The sequence below is a fragment of the Mesocricetus auratus genome, unplaced genomic scaffold, assembly GCF_017639785.1.
Source record: "Mesocricetus auratus isolate SY011 unplaced genomic scaffold, BCM_Maur_2.0 Super-Scaffold_100013, whole genome shotgun sequence".
Taxonomy (NCBI): Eukaryota; Metazoa; Chordata; class Mammalia; order Rodentia; family Cricetidae; genus Mesocricetus; species Mesocricetus auratus.
In genome coordinates, this window is record NW_024429196.1 from 7644542 (window position 1) to 7660934 (window position 16393).

Sequence of the window (16393 nt, forward strand, 5' to 3'; positions counted from 1 at the left end):
TATTTGGTATATTGGTGTCTAGTTTCTTGAGTTCTTTGTGTATTTTGGAGATCAGCCTTTTGTCAGATGTGGGGTTGGTGAATATCTTTTCCCATTCTGCAGGCTGCCATTTTGTGTTGTTGGCGATGTTCTTTGCCTTACAGAAGCTGAGGTCCCAGCTCTCAGTGTCTGTGCTAGTGGTGTTCTATTAAGGAAGTGGTCTCCTGTGCCAATGTGTTCAAGGCTACCTCCCATTTTCTATTCTATGAGGTTCAGTGTGGTTGGATTTATGTAGAGGTCTTTGATCCATTTGGACTTGAGTTTTGTTCATGGCAAGAGATATGGATCTGTTTGTATTCTTCTACATGTCAACCTCAAGTTATGCCAGCACCATTTGCTGACGATGCTTTCTTTTTTCCATTGTATAATTTTAGCTTCTTTGTAAAACATCAGGTGTTCATAGATGTGTGAGTTAATGTCAAGGCTTTGATTCAATTCCGTTGCTTCACCTGTCTGTTTTTATGCTAATAGCAAGATATTTTCATTATTGTATCTCTATAGTAGAGTTTGAAGTCAGAGATGGTGATGCCTCCAGAAGTTCCTTTATTGTACATGATTGTTTGGGCTATCCTGTTTTTTTTTCCACACGAAGTTGATTATTATTCTTTCCAGGTCTGTGAAGAATTGTGCTGGGATTTTGATGGGGATTGCATTGAATCTGTTGATTGATTTTGGTAAGATTGCCATCTTTACTATGTTAATCCTACCTATCCAAGAGCATGGGAGATCTTTCCATTTTCTGGTACCCTCTTCAATTTTTTTTCTTCAAAGACTTAAAGTTCTCGTCAGACAGGCCTTTCACTCATTTGGTTAGAGTGACCCAAGATATTTTATGTTGTTTTTGGCTATTGTCAATGGTGATGTTTCTCTGATTTCTTTCTCAGCTTGTTTGTCCTCTGTATACAGGAGGGCTACTAGTAGTTTTTGTTTGTTTGTTTCTTTTGGTCTTTTTTGTGTTTGTTAATCTTGTATCCTGCCCCATTACTGAAGGAGTTGATCAACTGAGTTCTCTGGCAGAATCTTTGGGGTCACTTATGTATACTATCATATCATCTGCAAATAACAAAAGTTTGACTTCTTTTCCAATTTATATCTCCTTGATGCCCTTTAATTATCTTATTGCTTTAGCTAGAACTTCAAGTATTATATTGGATAAATTTGGAGAAAGTGGACAGCCTTGTCTTATTCCTGATTTTAGTGGAATTGCTTTGAGTTTCTCCTCATTTAGTTTGATGTTGGCTGTTGGCTTGCTGTATATTGCCTTTATTATATTTAGGTGTGTTACTCGTATCCCTGATCTCTCCAAGACCTTTATCATGAAGGGATGTTAGTTTTGTGGAAGGCTTTTCCAGCATCTAATGAGATGATCATTTGATTTTTTCTTTCAGTTTGTTTATATGGTGGATCACACTGATGAATTTTCATTTGTTGAACCATTCTTGCATCTCCGGGAGCTTACTTGATCATGGTGGATGATTTTTCTGGTGTGTTCTTGGATTCGATTGGGCCAGTATTTTTTGAGTATTTTTGCATTAGTGTCCATGAGAGAGATTGGTCTGTAATTCTTTTCTTAGTTGCATCTGTGTGTGGTTTGGGAATCAGGAATACTGTAGCTTCATAATAAGAGTTGGGGCATGTTCCTTATGTTTCTATTATATGGAACAATTAGAGGAGTATTGTTATTAGCTGTTCTTTGAAATTCTGGTAGAATTCTGCACTGAAACCATCTGGCCCTGGGCTTTTTTTGGTTGGGAGACTTTTGATGACTGTTTCTGTTTACTTAGGGTTTATAGGTCTATTTAATTTGTTTATCTGGTCTTGATTTAATTTTGTTATGTGGTGCTTAGCCAGACAGTTGTCCATTTCCTTTGAATTTTCCAATTTTGCAGAATACAGGTCTTTGAAGTATGAACTGATGATTCTCTGGATTTCCTCAGTGTCTGTTGTTATGTCCCCCTTTTCATTTCTGATTTTGTTAGTTTGTATATTCTCTCTCTGCCTTTTGGTTCACTTGGATAAAGGTTTGTCTATCTTGTTGATTTTTTGGAAGAACCAACTCTTCCTTACATTGATTCTTTTTATTGTTTTCTTTGTTTCCATTTTGTTTAATTCAGCTCTCAATTTGATTATTTTCCATCTTCTACTCCTCCTGGGTGAGCTTACTTCTTTTTGTTCTAGAGCTTTCAGTTATTCTGTTAATTTGATTGTGTGGGATTTCTCTAGCTTTTTTGTATAGGCATTTAGTACTATGAAATTTCCTCTTAGCACTGCTTTCATTGTGTCCAATAAGATTGAGTATGCTGTGTGGTTATTTTCACTGACTTTTAGGAAGTCTTTAATTTCTTCCTTGACCTAGGGGTGATTCATCTGAGCATTGTTCAATTTTCATGAGTTTGTGGGCTATGTGTAGTTAGTGTTGTTCATTCTAACTTTAAGTCATGTGATCCGATAAGATGCAGGGGTTTATTCCTTTTTGTTGTTGTTGTTGTTGTACATGTTGAGGTTTGCTTTGTTGAAATTTGTGGTTAATTTTAGAGAAGGTTTGATGAGGTGCTGAGAAGAAGGTATATTCTTTTGTGTTTGGGTGAAATGTTTTATAGATGTCTGTTATGCCCATTTGAGTCACAACTTCTGTTAGTTCCTTTATTTCTCTATTAAGTTTCTGTCTGGTAGACCTGTCCAGTGGTGAGAGTGGTGTGTTGAAGTCTCTCACTATTCGTGTTTGGACCTTGATGTGTGATTTAAGCTTTAGTAATGTTTCTTTTACAAATTTGGGTGCCCTTGTGTTTGATGAATAAATGTTCATAATTGAGACTTCATCTTGATGGATATTTCCTGTGATGAATATGAAATACTCTTCTTTATCTTTTGACTATTTTTAGTTTGAAATCTATTTTCTTAGATATTAGGATAACTATTGGGCTGGAGAGATGGCTCTGTGGCTAAGAACACTAGTTGGTCTTCCAGAGGTTCTGAGTTCAATTCCCAGCAACCACATGATGGCTTACAACCATCTGTAATGAGATTTTGTGCCCTCTTCTGGCCTGTAGGGATACATGCATACAGAACACTGTACACATAACAAATAAAAAAAGATTTTTAAAAAAATGATACCTCTACCAGTTCATTTCTTAGGTTTGTTTGATTGGAAAATCTTTTCCAAATCCTTTACTCTGACGTAACATCTGTCTTTGAAGTTGAGGTGTGTTTCTTGTATGCAGCAGAAGGATGGATTCTGTCTTTGGATCCATTATATTAGCTTGGGTCATTTTTATAGATTAATTAAGTCCATTGACATTAAGGGATATTAATGACCATTGATTGTTTTTTGTTTTTTGGGTTTTGTTTTTTTGAGACAGGGTTTCCCTGTGGCTTTGGAGGCTGTCCTGGAACCAGGCTGGTCTCAAACTCACAGAAATCTGCCTTCCTCTGCCTCCTGAATGCTGGGATTAAAAGCATGCACCACCACCACCCAGCATGAGCATTGATTGTTGATTCTAGTTTTTGTTGTTGTTGGTGGTGGTGGTATTGTGTGTGCATTTCCCTTCTTTGGGATTTGCTAGTGTTGTATTATTTATTGCGTGTGTTTTTGTGAGTGTAACTAAATTCGTTGAGTTGGAGTTTTCCTTCTAGCACTTTCTTTATTGCTGGATTTGTGAAATTATTTTGTTTAAATCTGGTTTTGTCATGGAATATCTTGTTTTCTCTATCTATGGTGATTGAAATCTTTTCTGGGTATTGTAGTCTGGGCTTGAATCCATGGTCTGCATACCTCCTGCTCAGAATTTCTGGCTGTCATTGTTTCCATTGAGAAGTTGGGTGTAATTCTGCTATGTCTGCCTTTATTTGTTACCTGGCCTTTTTTCTTTGCATCTCTTAATATGCTTACTTTCTTACATTATTCTGTATGTTTAGTGTTTTGATTATTACGTGACGAGGAGTCTCTCTCTCTCTTTTGTTTTGGTTAAGTCTATTTAGTACATTCATGGGCATGTCCTCCTTTAGGTTTGGAATCTTTTCTTCTATGATTTTGTTGAATATATTTTTGTGCCTTTGAATTGGTATTCTTCTGCTTCTTCTATCACTATTATTCTTAGGTTCAGTCTTTTCATGGTGTCCCAGATTTCTTGGATATTTTGTTGGAATTAACATTTTCTTTTACTGATGCATCTATTTCCTGTATCATATCTTCAATGCTTAAGATTCTTTCTTCCATCTCTTATATTCTGCTGTTTATACTTGCATCTATAGTTCCTGATTGTTTACTCAGATTTTCCATTTCCAGAGTTCCCTTCATTTGTGTTTTCTTTATTGCCTCTATTTCATTTTTTAAGTCTTGAACTGTTTCCTTCACCTGTTTGATTGCTTTTTCTTTAAGGGACTTTTTGATTTCTTCTAATTTTTTGTTTGTCTTTTCCTCGGGTTCTTTTTTTCAATGTGTGATTATTTATTTGTTATTCTTAAAGAATAACAAATTTTATTTTTGACTGGCCTCAGACTTAGAAACAGAAGCTCTCAGTGAGGACAGCATCTGTCTCTTTGCAATCTGTTCCTGGTGTTTTCTATGGCTTCCTTCATTATTTTGGCCAAAAGTTTAGCATACTCTGCAGCCTCCTCCTTGTTTTCCTTTGTTCTTGTTTCTTCACACATGGAGTAACAAGACACTGAATCTTGGGTGCTTTGGTCCTGGGCTTCTTTCCTTCTTTGTTTAAAGGCTTTCTCACAACATATTGGCAGACATTATCTTCTTTAGGGGGAATAAAAAGCTTTTGGATTCTGCTAGCTCTTTTAGGTCCCAACCGATGAGGAACAGTAGTATCTGTCAGGCCAGGAATATCCTTCTCTCATTTTTTTTTACAATAACCAAGTTGAGAACACTCAGATTAGCATCCACGATGCATCCTTGAACAGTTGTGCTTCCTCTCTCTAGTTCTCCTTGTTCTATAACAAGAATGCCCCTTACTCAACAGCAGGCACACTCTACCATGGTTCAAAATACCTTGAGCCATGGGAAAACCATATTTGTCATTTCTGCCACTGATTTGGACCACATAACCCTTCCACTCTTCACCCAGAGCATCAGCAGCTACTTTTGTGGCTGTGCCCTTCTCATAGAACATACGAAGCTTGTGTTCACTGTCCACATCAATGATTTTCTGGCAGCCATTGGCCGAGAAGGAGATATTCATCTTCATCTTCATACAGATGACCGCCTAGGAGGTGCCATGAAAAAAAGAGCCCTCGATTTCTCTTAAGGGAATTTTTCATTTCCTCTTTAAGTGTGTCAGTCATCTTCATAAAGTTATTTTTACGGTTGTTTTCTTGCGTTACTGGCGTTGGGATGTTCAGGTCTTACTGTTTTAGGACTACTAGTTTCTGGTGGTGCTGTGTGTCTCTTGATGTTGTTGTACCCATCGCTTCCTCCAACCACATATAGGTGGAGACTGTGCTTCAGGGAGTCTCTCTTCTTCCAACTGGTGCAGTTGAGGGCTATGGCTCTGTTGATTGCTCCTCCAGCCGCAGGCAGAGTCACAGCACTGGTGACTGCTCCTTAATGTGCAGGTGGGTCTGAGGCTCCAATGGTAGATGATCAGCTGAGTATCTCATTCAGAGAATGGCACTGGATGCTGACTGGTACACATGTGCTCTTTCCCAGATGCCCTTTTTGGTGTTGTTTTTTGAGACAGGTCTTCTCTGTGTAGCTTTGTAGACCAGGCTGGCCTTGAACTCACAGAGATCTGCCTGCCTCTGCCTTCCAAGTGCTGGAAGCCCTGCCCCTGGCGCCCAGAGGCACTTTTTCTGATAGTTTCTGGAAGCTGCTGTCAGTGCATCCAGGCTGTTTGACCACTGATGCTCTATCCTGGCAGGCCCCTTGCTGCTGAAGCTCTCTCTGCCAGTGGGTCACTGCGTTGCTGATGTTCTCTCTCCGCCAAGATTATTTCTGTCAAGTAGAAATTATCTCCTTCTTTCATCCAGAAAGCTTTATATACATTTTCAATGAAGCATCACAATATTCTATTTTATCATAACAGAAATGAAGCCTAGAAAGGGTAATAGAGCATTTTGTCTTAAATGGTAGCTCCATTTTGGAGGTTATGGAACCTTATAGACAGAGAGAAATTTTTCGTGGTCAGACTTTAAGGGTATAGCCAGTCATTGGTTCCAGTTCCTTCTCTGTTTCTTGAAAGCCTCCATGAGGATATGGTTTATAGGGCATACGACCTGCTTTGTGGTAGGATGTGGACAAGTTTGTAGCTGAGTGTTACAGAAGAATGTTGTGAGCAGAGATTAGTGGCCCATCCTACTGCAAGTCCAGAAGACAGCATGCTAAGCAAAAGAGACAGGAAAAGGCTGACCAAGGAGACTTGGAAACAAAGGGTCTGTCATGAATTGGGATAGAAGTCATTTGTGTTATATTCTGACAAGGGATTTGTGTTCTGTATTCTGAGAATTTAAATGAGGCTTACTGCAAATGAAGTAGATTGGTGTGTGTGTGTGAAGAAATTTTACAAGGGAAAAGAAGTTTCTTTAGAAGAATGTTACATATTTGTTTAGAAGGCACATGCACAGTATGCTATTTAACAGTTTTGATTACATGAATATTTGTGTATATTGACACAATGCACTGTAATTTCTCTATAGGAATGCCTTGCACTTTGCCTGTTTCTATGGACATCTAGAAATGGTGAATTACCTCTGGAGGCGTGGGTGTGAGATTAATGTGTGTGACAACCATAATATCACACCTCTGATGAAGGTAGACTGTAACCATCATTTTAAGCACAAGAAACTTTTAAGTAAAAATGAATTTATCTCATGTAAATATAATTAATTGATGAAACCCATGAGTGTGTAGCATAAATTCTTTGAGTTGACCATGTACTTCTTGTTGCAATCCCTCCAGGCTGTCCAGAGCTGGGAAGAGGAAATCGTGTGCTATCTGCTAGAGCGTCATGCTAACGTGCATATTAAAGACAACAGTGGTAACACTGCTCTCCACTATGCAGTGTATGGCGGGGAGCCAGCAATGGCTGCCAGGCTTCTACAGTATGGAGCAAATATTGAGGAAAGAACGAAAGTAAGGATCATTCTGCTTAGAAACCCCTGTGATGTATGCAGGACTAATCACCCTCAGTGAGTGAGTTTAGAAGCTCACTCACTGTCTGAGTGAAAATGCTTAGACATTTCGAAGAGAGGTCATTTTTAAAAGGTGCAGCTTTCTTCTGTACACTCAGGGCAAATGTATGAGAAAACACTGAATTTGTTAAAGGTGAGATCTGTGTTTTATTCAATAATTTTAAAAACATATTTTGGTAAAAATTAAGAACCAATACAATAAGCAAGGTGTTGGTGGCACACACCTTTAATCCCAGCACTTGGGAGGCAGAGGCAGGGGAATCTCTGTGAGTTCCAGGCCAGCCTGGTCTACAGAGAAATCCTGTCTCGAAAAAACAAAAACAAAAGAAAACAAAAGAACCAATACAATAAAGTAATACTAGCCTTGCAAATAAGCACCATCTTAAAACTCAAACAATGATGTTGACAAATTCTATATAGTCATGGTAGTGCTAATGGGAGAATAATGGAAACAAATATTTAAACCAATTTGAAAGTTATGTAATCAGCACAAAAAAGGAAGGTCAATTGTTAGCATTTTTCCAGGATGTTTTGTTTTTTTTTGTTTGTTTGTTTTTTTGGGGGGTATGGGTAGGGTATTCTTCAGTTGGGGATACTTTTTCCTAGTTTGAGAAAGCATATTACGGAGCTACAGACATGCCTGCGGCAGGTTTTAGAGCACACAAGCGATGCTTCGTTAATTTTTTTCATTGAGAGAGATGGGTGACTATCTGACAGAGAGGTTTCAGGGTATTAGAGGGACACTAGAACAGATTACTGTGGAGAAAGGAGTTTATTAGAGTCAGTAACATCCTAGACAGATAGAGAGGCAAGAGCATGGTGGGGTCTTGAATGAGAGTTCAGACCTTAGCACCATGGGCACATGCATGGGGGGATCTCTGAAAAGAGGAATCCCTCTAATGGAAGATGTGGTCTCTTAGGTTTTATTGAGGATGGGAGAGTTTTCTCAGTGTAAGCCTGCCACCCGGCTCTCTGATTCCAAGGCAGCAGTCAGGGAGGAGGGTGGGGAGCATGAATTGTGGTCAGCAATGTCGCCTTTGATATAAACTCACTTCCTAGGTGAAGATCCGGGGACCCCAAGTCTCTTAACTAGGGACTCAAAGACAGTGGAGGAAACCTGTGGCAGAGGAGAGCTGCTGCAAAGGACAGCAGGTAGACTCTAGCAGTACATTCTTACAGCCCAGCCTGTTGTTTATTTTTTAAAAACACACAGAAAAATGATTTGACAGAAAAAGGAGATGAAGGAGGAGGCTCAAGTGATAGTGGCTGTCACCTCCATCTAAGTGAGTTGGACAGGGATGATGTTTCAGGGAGGAGCCTCATCTTCTCTCATGGGTGGTCAGTCAGGTGTTGGCCTCTGGAACAAAGACTGGCATCTTCACTCACTCCTCGGACGATGCTGTTGAGTCCAAGTAATGTGCAGAACAGTACAGTGGATGACCTGGACCAGCATACAGATTCAGACATCAATCTGTAGATGCAGACTCAAGACAGATAGTAAAGGAAGTCCAAGTAGAGCTTTCAATTCATTTTAAGTTGGAATTGATGAGAGAAGGGGATTGTTGAGATCATAAGATTTATATGTGAGGAAGACAGAGAATAAAGATTGGTCCTAGTAGGGTTGCTATACTTAAATACAATCAAAATAGCTTTTGAATATTCATCACAATAATGTGGTGTCATTTGCAGAGGGAGGTAATAGATTTGGCTATTTCTGTTGTTAAATGTTTATTTTTGAGATTGTAATTTAGTTATGTTTCTTTTCCTTCCTCCAAAAGTCTCCCATAAACCCCTCCCGTTCTAATTCAAATTTATGACCCATTTTTCATTAATTGTATATAAATGTATATACATATATTCATAAATATAACCTGTTGAGTCCATGTGTATGTATGCTTTTAGGGCTGACCGTTTGGCACCGAACAACCAATGGGTGTGCTCTCCCTGGGGAGGACCGCCTCTCTCAGCCCCAGCTGTATGCAGTTGCCTGCAGTTCTTTGTGGAGGGTTGAGACCTCTTGTGCTTCCCCATCCAGTTTGGCATGTTCATTGTTTGTTACCCTTGTTCAGCTCACTCTTTGGGCAGTCATGTTGGTGGAACTTTATGGGCACAGCTTCTGGTGTGAGACAATCTCACAGAAAACTCCCTGGTCCTCTAGCTCTTAAAATCCCTTTGCCCTGTTCCCTGAGCCTCAGGTGTGGGAGTATTTTGTAGATGTATCCATTGGAACTGGGTTACACAACTCTGCATTTTGATTAGTTGTGGGTTTTCTGTAGCACTCTGTCTGTTGTAAAGACAAGTTTCTTTGGTGCAATAGGAAGACTACACTTATTTGTGGATATATAGAAGAAGGTGTGAGGAGGGTAAAGGGAATAGCAGGATAAAAGTGACCCAATAGAGAGAATGGGAAATAGGGGGTTTTCCTATGTGGGAGGAGGTAAATATAGATTGGATTTTTAAAAGGGTAAAATAGCCCAATATAGTTTTGCCTTTTGACCTCTAACATTCTAACTCTCCACGATTAGAGATGTACTAGGAAGTTCCAGCAGATGGAGTTGCTCTTGGAAGCCTGGGATTTTATCCATGGCAGCTCAGGTCCCATCTTAGCCAGGAGCTTCACCTAGAATCTGATGAGGCTGCAACACCAGGAAGGCAGATCTTCAGGGGAAAGAAATAATTATCAAAGATTACTAAGGAAGACTCTTCTGGGTCCTACTATCTATTAGCCATATTTTTATCCAGGTTTCATTAGTTAGTTTTGTCCTGTGTATCTGATGTAACAGAAATTCTGTATCTAGCATTAAAATAATTAAGAATATAATTTCTGAAAGGAGCAAGGATGACAGATGAGAGAGACTGTGCTTTAATTTAAGCTGGATAAGCTCCCCTACTGCAGTAAAGGAGTCAATGCCAGTGGAGTGGCTGTCTCCTCCATTTGGCCTATTTAATACATATAAATAGTAAACATTTGAATCAGGCATTAACTATGGGTTTAAAATATGAGTGTCTCCAAAACTGAGGGTTTTTGTTGTTGTTAATTTAGAATGATCTCTCTCTCTCTCTCTTTTTAACCATACAAAAGGATTTTACCATTTTATTAGATTAAAAAAAGAAAACAACACAGCAAAACCAGAATGAACTAGGAGAGGAAATCGTGAAAGAAAAAAAAAAACAAAAAACGAAACAAAACAACCCAGCAAAGATCAGGGAGAACAAAGGGAAGAGGAGGAACTGAGAACCAGGTTGGCAGAGGAAAGACATTTCTAAGGAGCAAGTATCCTATTTGATGACAATTTCCTGATGCAAGGCTCGAGGCCCGGAGCCAGGCAGTGGCTCAGGGGGTAGAGGGCCAGGGCCTAAGGCTGAGGCAGTGGGTGGTAGGTAGTCCATGCGCAGTGATGTACTTCTTGTAGGCCTCATGAATGATCTTGAAGGCTTGAGCAGTGGCATAGGGTATGTCTGTAACAGGGTCCCGGTACACTGCTGGACGATGAGTCACTGGGCAGACCTCCCCAACAGGGACCTTTGGGGGTCGCCCTTGGGGAAACCACTCTTCAAATGTCGCATCATCACTAAATGTGATGAAGGTGCGTGAGCAGGAGGGACAGCAGGTCCAGACCCAGCATGTGCAGTCAGTGCAGAAGCTGTAGGAGTAGGATCGAGTCCTTCCACGTCCACATTCTCCTCCTTGGGATCAGGCTTCCCAACAAGTGGCACTGTCACCGAATGGTCGGTGATTACTGGCCCAGGGCACTTGCGCTTCTTGTGAACCTGCTTTTTGTCAGCCTCCAGCCTTTCATAGATCTCCAGTGAATATAAATTGAGTTCTTCTGTGATCTTGGCCTCCCTGAGCAGCTCTTCCTGGATTAGCAGTCGCTCGCAATGGGGACCCTTTCACCTCCTGGACTGTCCTTGCCACTCCTGAACTGAAGGAATGTTTGTCGTGTGTGCTCAGCTGTAGATTGATGCATAGACTTCTGACTGTCAGAGCCGTCATCCTGTAGCTCCAGGGGCAGCAGTGCCTTTTCCTCTTTGGCCTTCTGAGAGCTACTTGCTGGGGTGCTGACTTTTCGAGGCCTCAAGCTCTTTAGAGGCTCCTTATAGGCTTTGGTGACAACTCTGCGCTTCCTTCTCGGTGCTTCTGCTTCTCCATCATTGGATGGTTCCTCTCCTTCATCAATGTCGAAGTCAGAGTCTACCTCATCCTCTGTATCAGACTGGTCTCCCTGATACTCATCATCTCCAGATTCCTCTGTGAAAGCCTGGTAGAGCTCATCTTCCTCCTCTGCTTCTAGGAGCCCAGAAAGCCAGTTCCCAGCGTTCTTCCCAGGGGCCCCACCCCCAGCCAAACTCATACCGCCACAGAGCCTTTAGAATTATATCTTTCACCCAAATTATACTGAATAAAAAAATTCTTTTACACAGACAGTGAAATCTTAAGATGGGGAAACACTTGAATCTTTTTAAACATAAGAACTTGACTTAAATAAGGTAGGAGGTCTGGGTAAATGAGCAATTATATCAAAACATTATTTTTTAAAAAGCTACTTATTTAGTGTGTGTACAGTATTCTGTCTGAATGTATGCCTGCAGACCAGAAGAGGGCACCAGATCTCATTACGGATGGTTGTGAGCCATCATGTGGTGGTTGGGAATTGAACTCAGGACCTCTGGAAGAGCAGTCAGTCAATGTTCTTAACCACTGAGCCATCTCTCCAGTCCTCAAAACACTATTAAAGTAAGGACATGATATCACTTTCACTTGTGCACAGAGAAAAGTTTGAAGACAAAGAGAAGAGTAGTGGACCCTCAGCCTCAAAAGACAGTCTGGGCAGACAGTGAAAAGTGAGATTCCTTGAAGAGTTTTGCTGTAGAGGACAAGAGTAGTTGTAACCCTCTTATTTTAAAGCCACTTGCATAAGTACTGAGTTATGGCTGAGTGAGTGGGGGGCAGCGAAGGATAAGGATAACTGAGCCTGAGAAAGATGTAGGAAAGGGGAGAGGCTATGGAAGGGGTGAATGATGAGCTTTGATTTGAATGAAATCCATCATTTTGGAAAGGCTGAGCCTGGTACACTGGGAAGCCTTGGAGGATCCAGGCAGACACCTATTTGGGGAGGCAAGTTCTCATCAGATGTCAGTACCATGAGTGGACCCTGGCACCTAGCCAGGGGACTGGTTGGATGCAGAGACAGACAGCAGGACCAAGGAGGCTAGAAAAATGGGCAGTTTTTCATGGAGTTACAGAATGTAAAATGCTGTGCAAGACTGGCAAAGGCAGGGGAGTTTCAGAGGTAGAATCAGGCTTTATTGACGGCATCTGTCTCCTACCATTTAGCACTATGTCATATGTGGTTCTAAGTCAGCAAGATTTTAACATGAAAGGTACCTTTTTAAGGCCACTGAAATCCATTGCCTGATTTACACTGTGGCCAGATGCTGTTACAGCAACTTACCAGTCTGTTTGGTTGGTTTCTCCCCTAGGATAAACTATGTTTGAGAGTATGTAAAAGCTACCTAGTGTTGTGGAATGTTAGTTAAAGGTGTGTTACATCTCTTATGATGTGGAATATTTGTTTAATGATGAAAAGATGTGTTGCATTACTTTAACTCTGTAAAGCTGTGTTACTTTGCCTGTCTGAAACACATGATTGATCTAATAAAGAGCTGAATGGTCAATAGCGAGGCAGGAGAGAGAAACAGGCAGGGCTGCCAGGAAGAGAGAATAAATAAGAGAGGAGCGAGGAGTGCAGAAAGAAGGGGAGGAGGATGCCAGGGGCCAGCCACTCAGCCACACAGCCAGCCACTGGTAGGAAGGGAAGAAAGACATGTAGAATAAAGAAAGGTAAAATGTTTAGAGGCAAAATATAGAAGAAGATAAACGGGTTAACTTAATTTAGAAAAGCTTGCTAGAATAAAGCCAAGTTTAGACTGGGCATTTATAAAGAAGAATAAGTCTCTGTGTATTTGGGGGGATTGGATCAGCCCCCAAAGAGTAAAGAGTAAAAAACTTCAGCTACAGTTTAGAGGAGAGTCATTAGGTAGTTGAGAGTGAGTCACCCTTTATGAGGCCTGTGAATCAAGCAAGTGGAGAAGAACAAGAGAGACAAACATCTTTGTACCTCCAAATGTCACAGCAGGTAGATCAAACATGATATTGAACACTCCACAAAATACAAAATGGTCTGAGCAACAGTCCTGGGCCATGCCAGGGGAGGGATGTTACTCAGCATGGGATTTCACTTGGTCCAAAAATGAGCAGGTGCCAACGACGACTTGAAAGACTCAGCAGTTTAGGGCAGCAGTCTCTGCTGGGTGCAGAGAGGCAGCAGCAAGAGAAGTAGGCAGGGTCCCTAAGTGTTATGCATTTCAGCAGAGCTCCATTTGAGTCTTCTGCACCATTATGAAGATTGTGGAGAGGGCCATTTCTCTTAGAGAATCAAATCCAGTCTCTTATGATCTCATTTGGTGTCTGGGCAGAGAACTCCCAAGTCTGCTCCAGTTTGCAAGGAACCCACTTCAGTATTTTTCTGTGTCATGCTATTGGTCTGTGTTAGTATTTGAGTCTACAACCCTTTGCTTATGGTATATTGTAATGTATTTCTATGTTTTCAACATTATATTAAATTAACATGTTAAAATTTTTCTTGGCTAGGGCTCTAGAGCTGGTTTAGCAGATAAGCACATTTGTTGGTCTTCCAGAGGAGCAGAGTTCAGTTCCTAGCCTTCAAGTCAGGCAGCTTACCAACACACGTAACTCTTGAGCACAAGGGAGATATGACACCCTCTTCTGGCTTCCACAGGCACCCACATGTAAGTGCACATACTCATATGTGGACCAACAGACATACATGTAAATAAAAATTTCAAAAATCTCAAAACAATTCTTTAAAAGTATTGTTGGCTTGGGAATGTAGTTTCCTGGCGGAGTGATTGCAGAGCATACACAGAGTCCTGTTTCATTTCCAGCATGGCAAAGTATGTCTTGAAAGCAATGGAATTCCCATTGGAATAGCTGTAGGTCTTGTTGGTTAATTATACTATCTAGACAGACAAGATGGGCATATTGCAAGCAACACTTTTTCTCTTCCACAGTATGAGTGATTTAGTGGCATTTGTCATATTATAAATTATGTCTCCAGGTATCTATATTAATATTAGGATTTCATTGAGAAGTCATTGGCTTTTAATTTATGGCTTATGACAAGTAACTGTAAATAGTAATTAGAGTCATAGTAAACATGAAGCATCAGTTCAGTCTACCCTAGGCTGCAGGTAAGAACCTGAACCCCCCAAAAGAGTAGTATTAGGGTCACAGTATTATTAGTAAATGTGAGAAAGCATTTGTACTGAACTTTCTAACAGTTAAGACATTCTTCAACTTATAATATCAGAAAACTCACAGACCACTTACTAAGAAGTATTTAAAGTCCTTTTGAAGATGCTAGATGTCCATTTCTGTAGTGACTACATGGAGTGGGAGACCAAACATAAATGACTATGGTATAAGAACAAAAATTTAGGCTACCTTAAGTTCCTACTCTGAATGTTCCAAAGTAGAGGCAGTTTCATAAAAGATTTATATTAATAGAACAAAGAAGTAATAAATAAAGACAGTTTTCAATTTCATTGATGCGAGCAGGTGAATGGTTAAAGCAAAGTGGAGACATCTCTGCTATGGCGTCAGATGTGATCTGGTGACACTCAGTCTTTTGGCTGATGTGGGCTCTGTGTCTGTTTGTAATTGGATTTTACCTAATGATCAAAGATGTTAACTCACACATAGAGGAGGATAATTCATGTATATTTAGAGGGCTAAAGATAGCCTAATATAATTTGGCTCTGTACTGTGACATTCCAAATTCTTCACAGTTGTTAAATTTCTAATCAGTGAATTGTAACACAAATAATAAATGATCCAGATTCTGATACTGGGGTTCAAGCTTCAAAGCGGCCAGCCACTAGCTCTTACCTCTATCTCAGACTGAAAGGGCTGATCCTGTCTCCATGATCTCTCACCAAGCCTCAAACTGTATCCTCTCAGTGTGGCTGGAGAATGAATGCTAGCTCTGAGTCCCTGTTCCTGTCTTAAATAACCTCTCATGTGTCCTGGGATTAAAGGTGTGAACTCTGTTAGTCTTTTAGACTGATGTAATCTCATGTAGCCCTGGGTGACCTTGAACTCAGAGAGCTCAATCTTCTGCCTTTGTCTTCTGAGTCCTGGGATTAAAGGTTTGTATTACCACTGCCTGACCTCTACAGCTTGTGACTGACTTTGTTTTCTGAATCCTCAGGCAAGCTTTAATAAACCATAAGTAATATATCCCCTTGCAGAAGGCTGAGTGGAAGGTACAGCTGCTTTCTGAAAACTTGCTTTCATATTTGCAAGGTGTCCTCTTGACCTGAAGGTAGTGTCTAAATTAGAAAAATCTTTACACTTTCCTCAACCCACTTCTTCAAATGTTAATGATTGGCTCAAAATGCATCGCCAAATAAGAAGTAAGCCAAAACTAAAGCTACATATGCTGCAGTGTGTTTTCATATTTCCCAACTGTTGGAACACAGTCCAAGAACAGAGTCATGCAAGAATTCTGAGTGCTTGTGAGAAAACTCCGATTAAACAAGACAAGAATCTTATGACTTCAGTTTCTTCAAAACACAGAATTATTCTGGGAATGTGTTTTCATGCTCTGCCTAGATGTAGCCGATAGGAGTGAGGTTGTTTCAGGTGTTATTCATTTGCCTCTGTGGAACCACATGTTTTGGCCATGTGTGGCTTGTCCTTGTGATTGAACACCTTACTCATGTGACTCTTCTTAATCCTCTGACTATAAATTGTTTGATGCTCTGAATAAAGTTGGCTGCTGCATGAAACTTTAGTCTTCTTCAATTTTAGGCCCTGCTCTCCCAGGAACCCCTACTGATTCGAGCAGTAGCTGATCATAAAGTCTTTCTATTGCAATACAACACTTCTGCAATGGAAATATATTTTTTGGCTCTAGACATGAAAATTTAGTTCATTAATCCAATAAATCAGTGAAAATCTTTTGCTACTGTATTTGTGATTGGGTGTTTGAGATAAAGATACAGCCCCTGTTCTCAAGAACATTGGGATTTAGATGGGAGCAATTACATGACTCTAAAATACCAAGGTAGACTTAATAAGGGGAGCAAAGTTTTATAGCAGCAAAACTATTAAAGTAAGGTTTGCAGAGGA

The 16393-nt window shown here is 40.4% G+C and overlaps 1 protein-coding gene and 2 pseudogenes across 2 annotated transcripts in view; 1 reads left to right on the forward strand and 2 right to left on the reverse strand.

Moving 5' to 3' along the window:
* The window catches only part of LOC121143475 (putative ankyrin repeat domain-containing protein 19), a 52214-nt gene that overhangs the window by 10990 nt on the left and 24831 nt on the right, over positions 1-16393 (forward strand). For both annotated transcript variants that reach the window (XM_040755328.1, XM_040755327.1), the window contains exons 2-3: positions 6682-6796; positions 6944-7117. In XM_040755328.1, the coding sequence (XP_040611262.1) occupies positions 6682-6796; positions 6944-7117 (289 nt within the window). The remainder of the gene's footprint in view (positions 1-6681; positions 6797-6943; positions 7118-16393) is intronic.
* Positions 4517-5234, reverse strand: LOC121143477 (annotated as a pseudogene).
* LOC121143476 lies at positions 10456-11531 on the reverse strand (annotated as a pseudogene).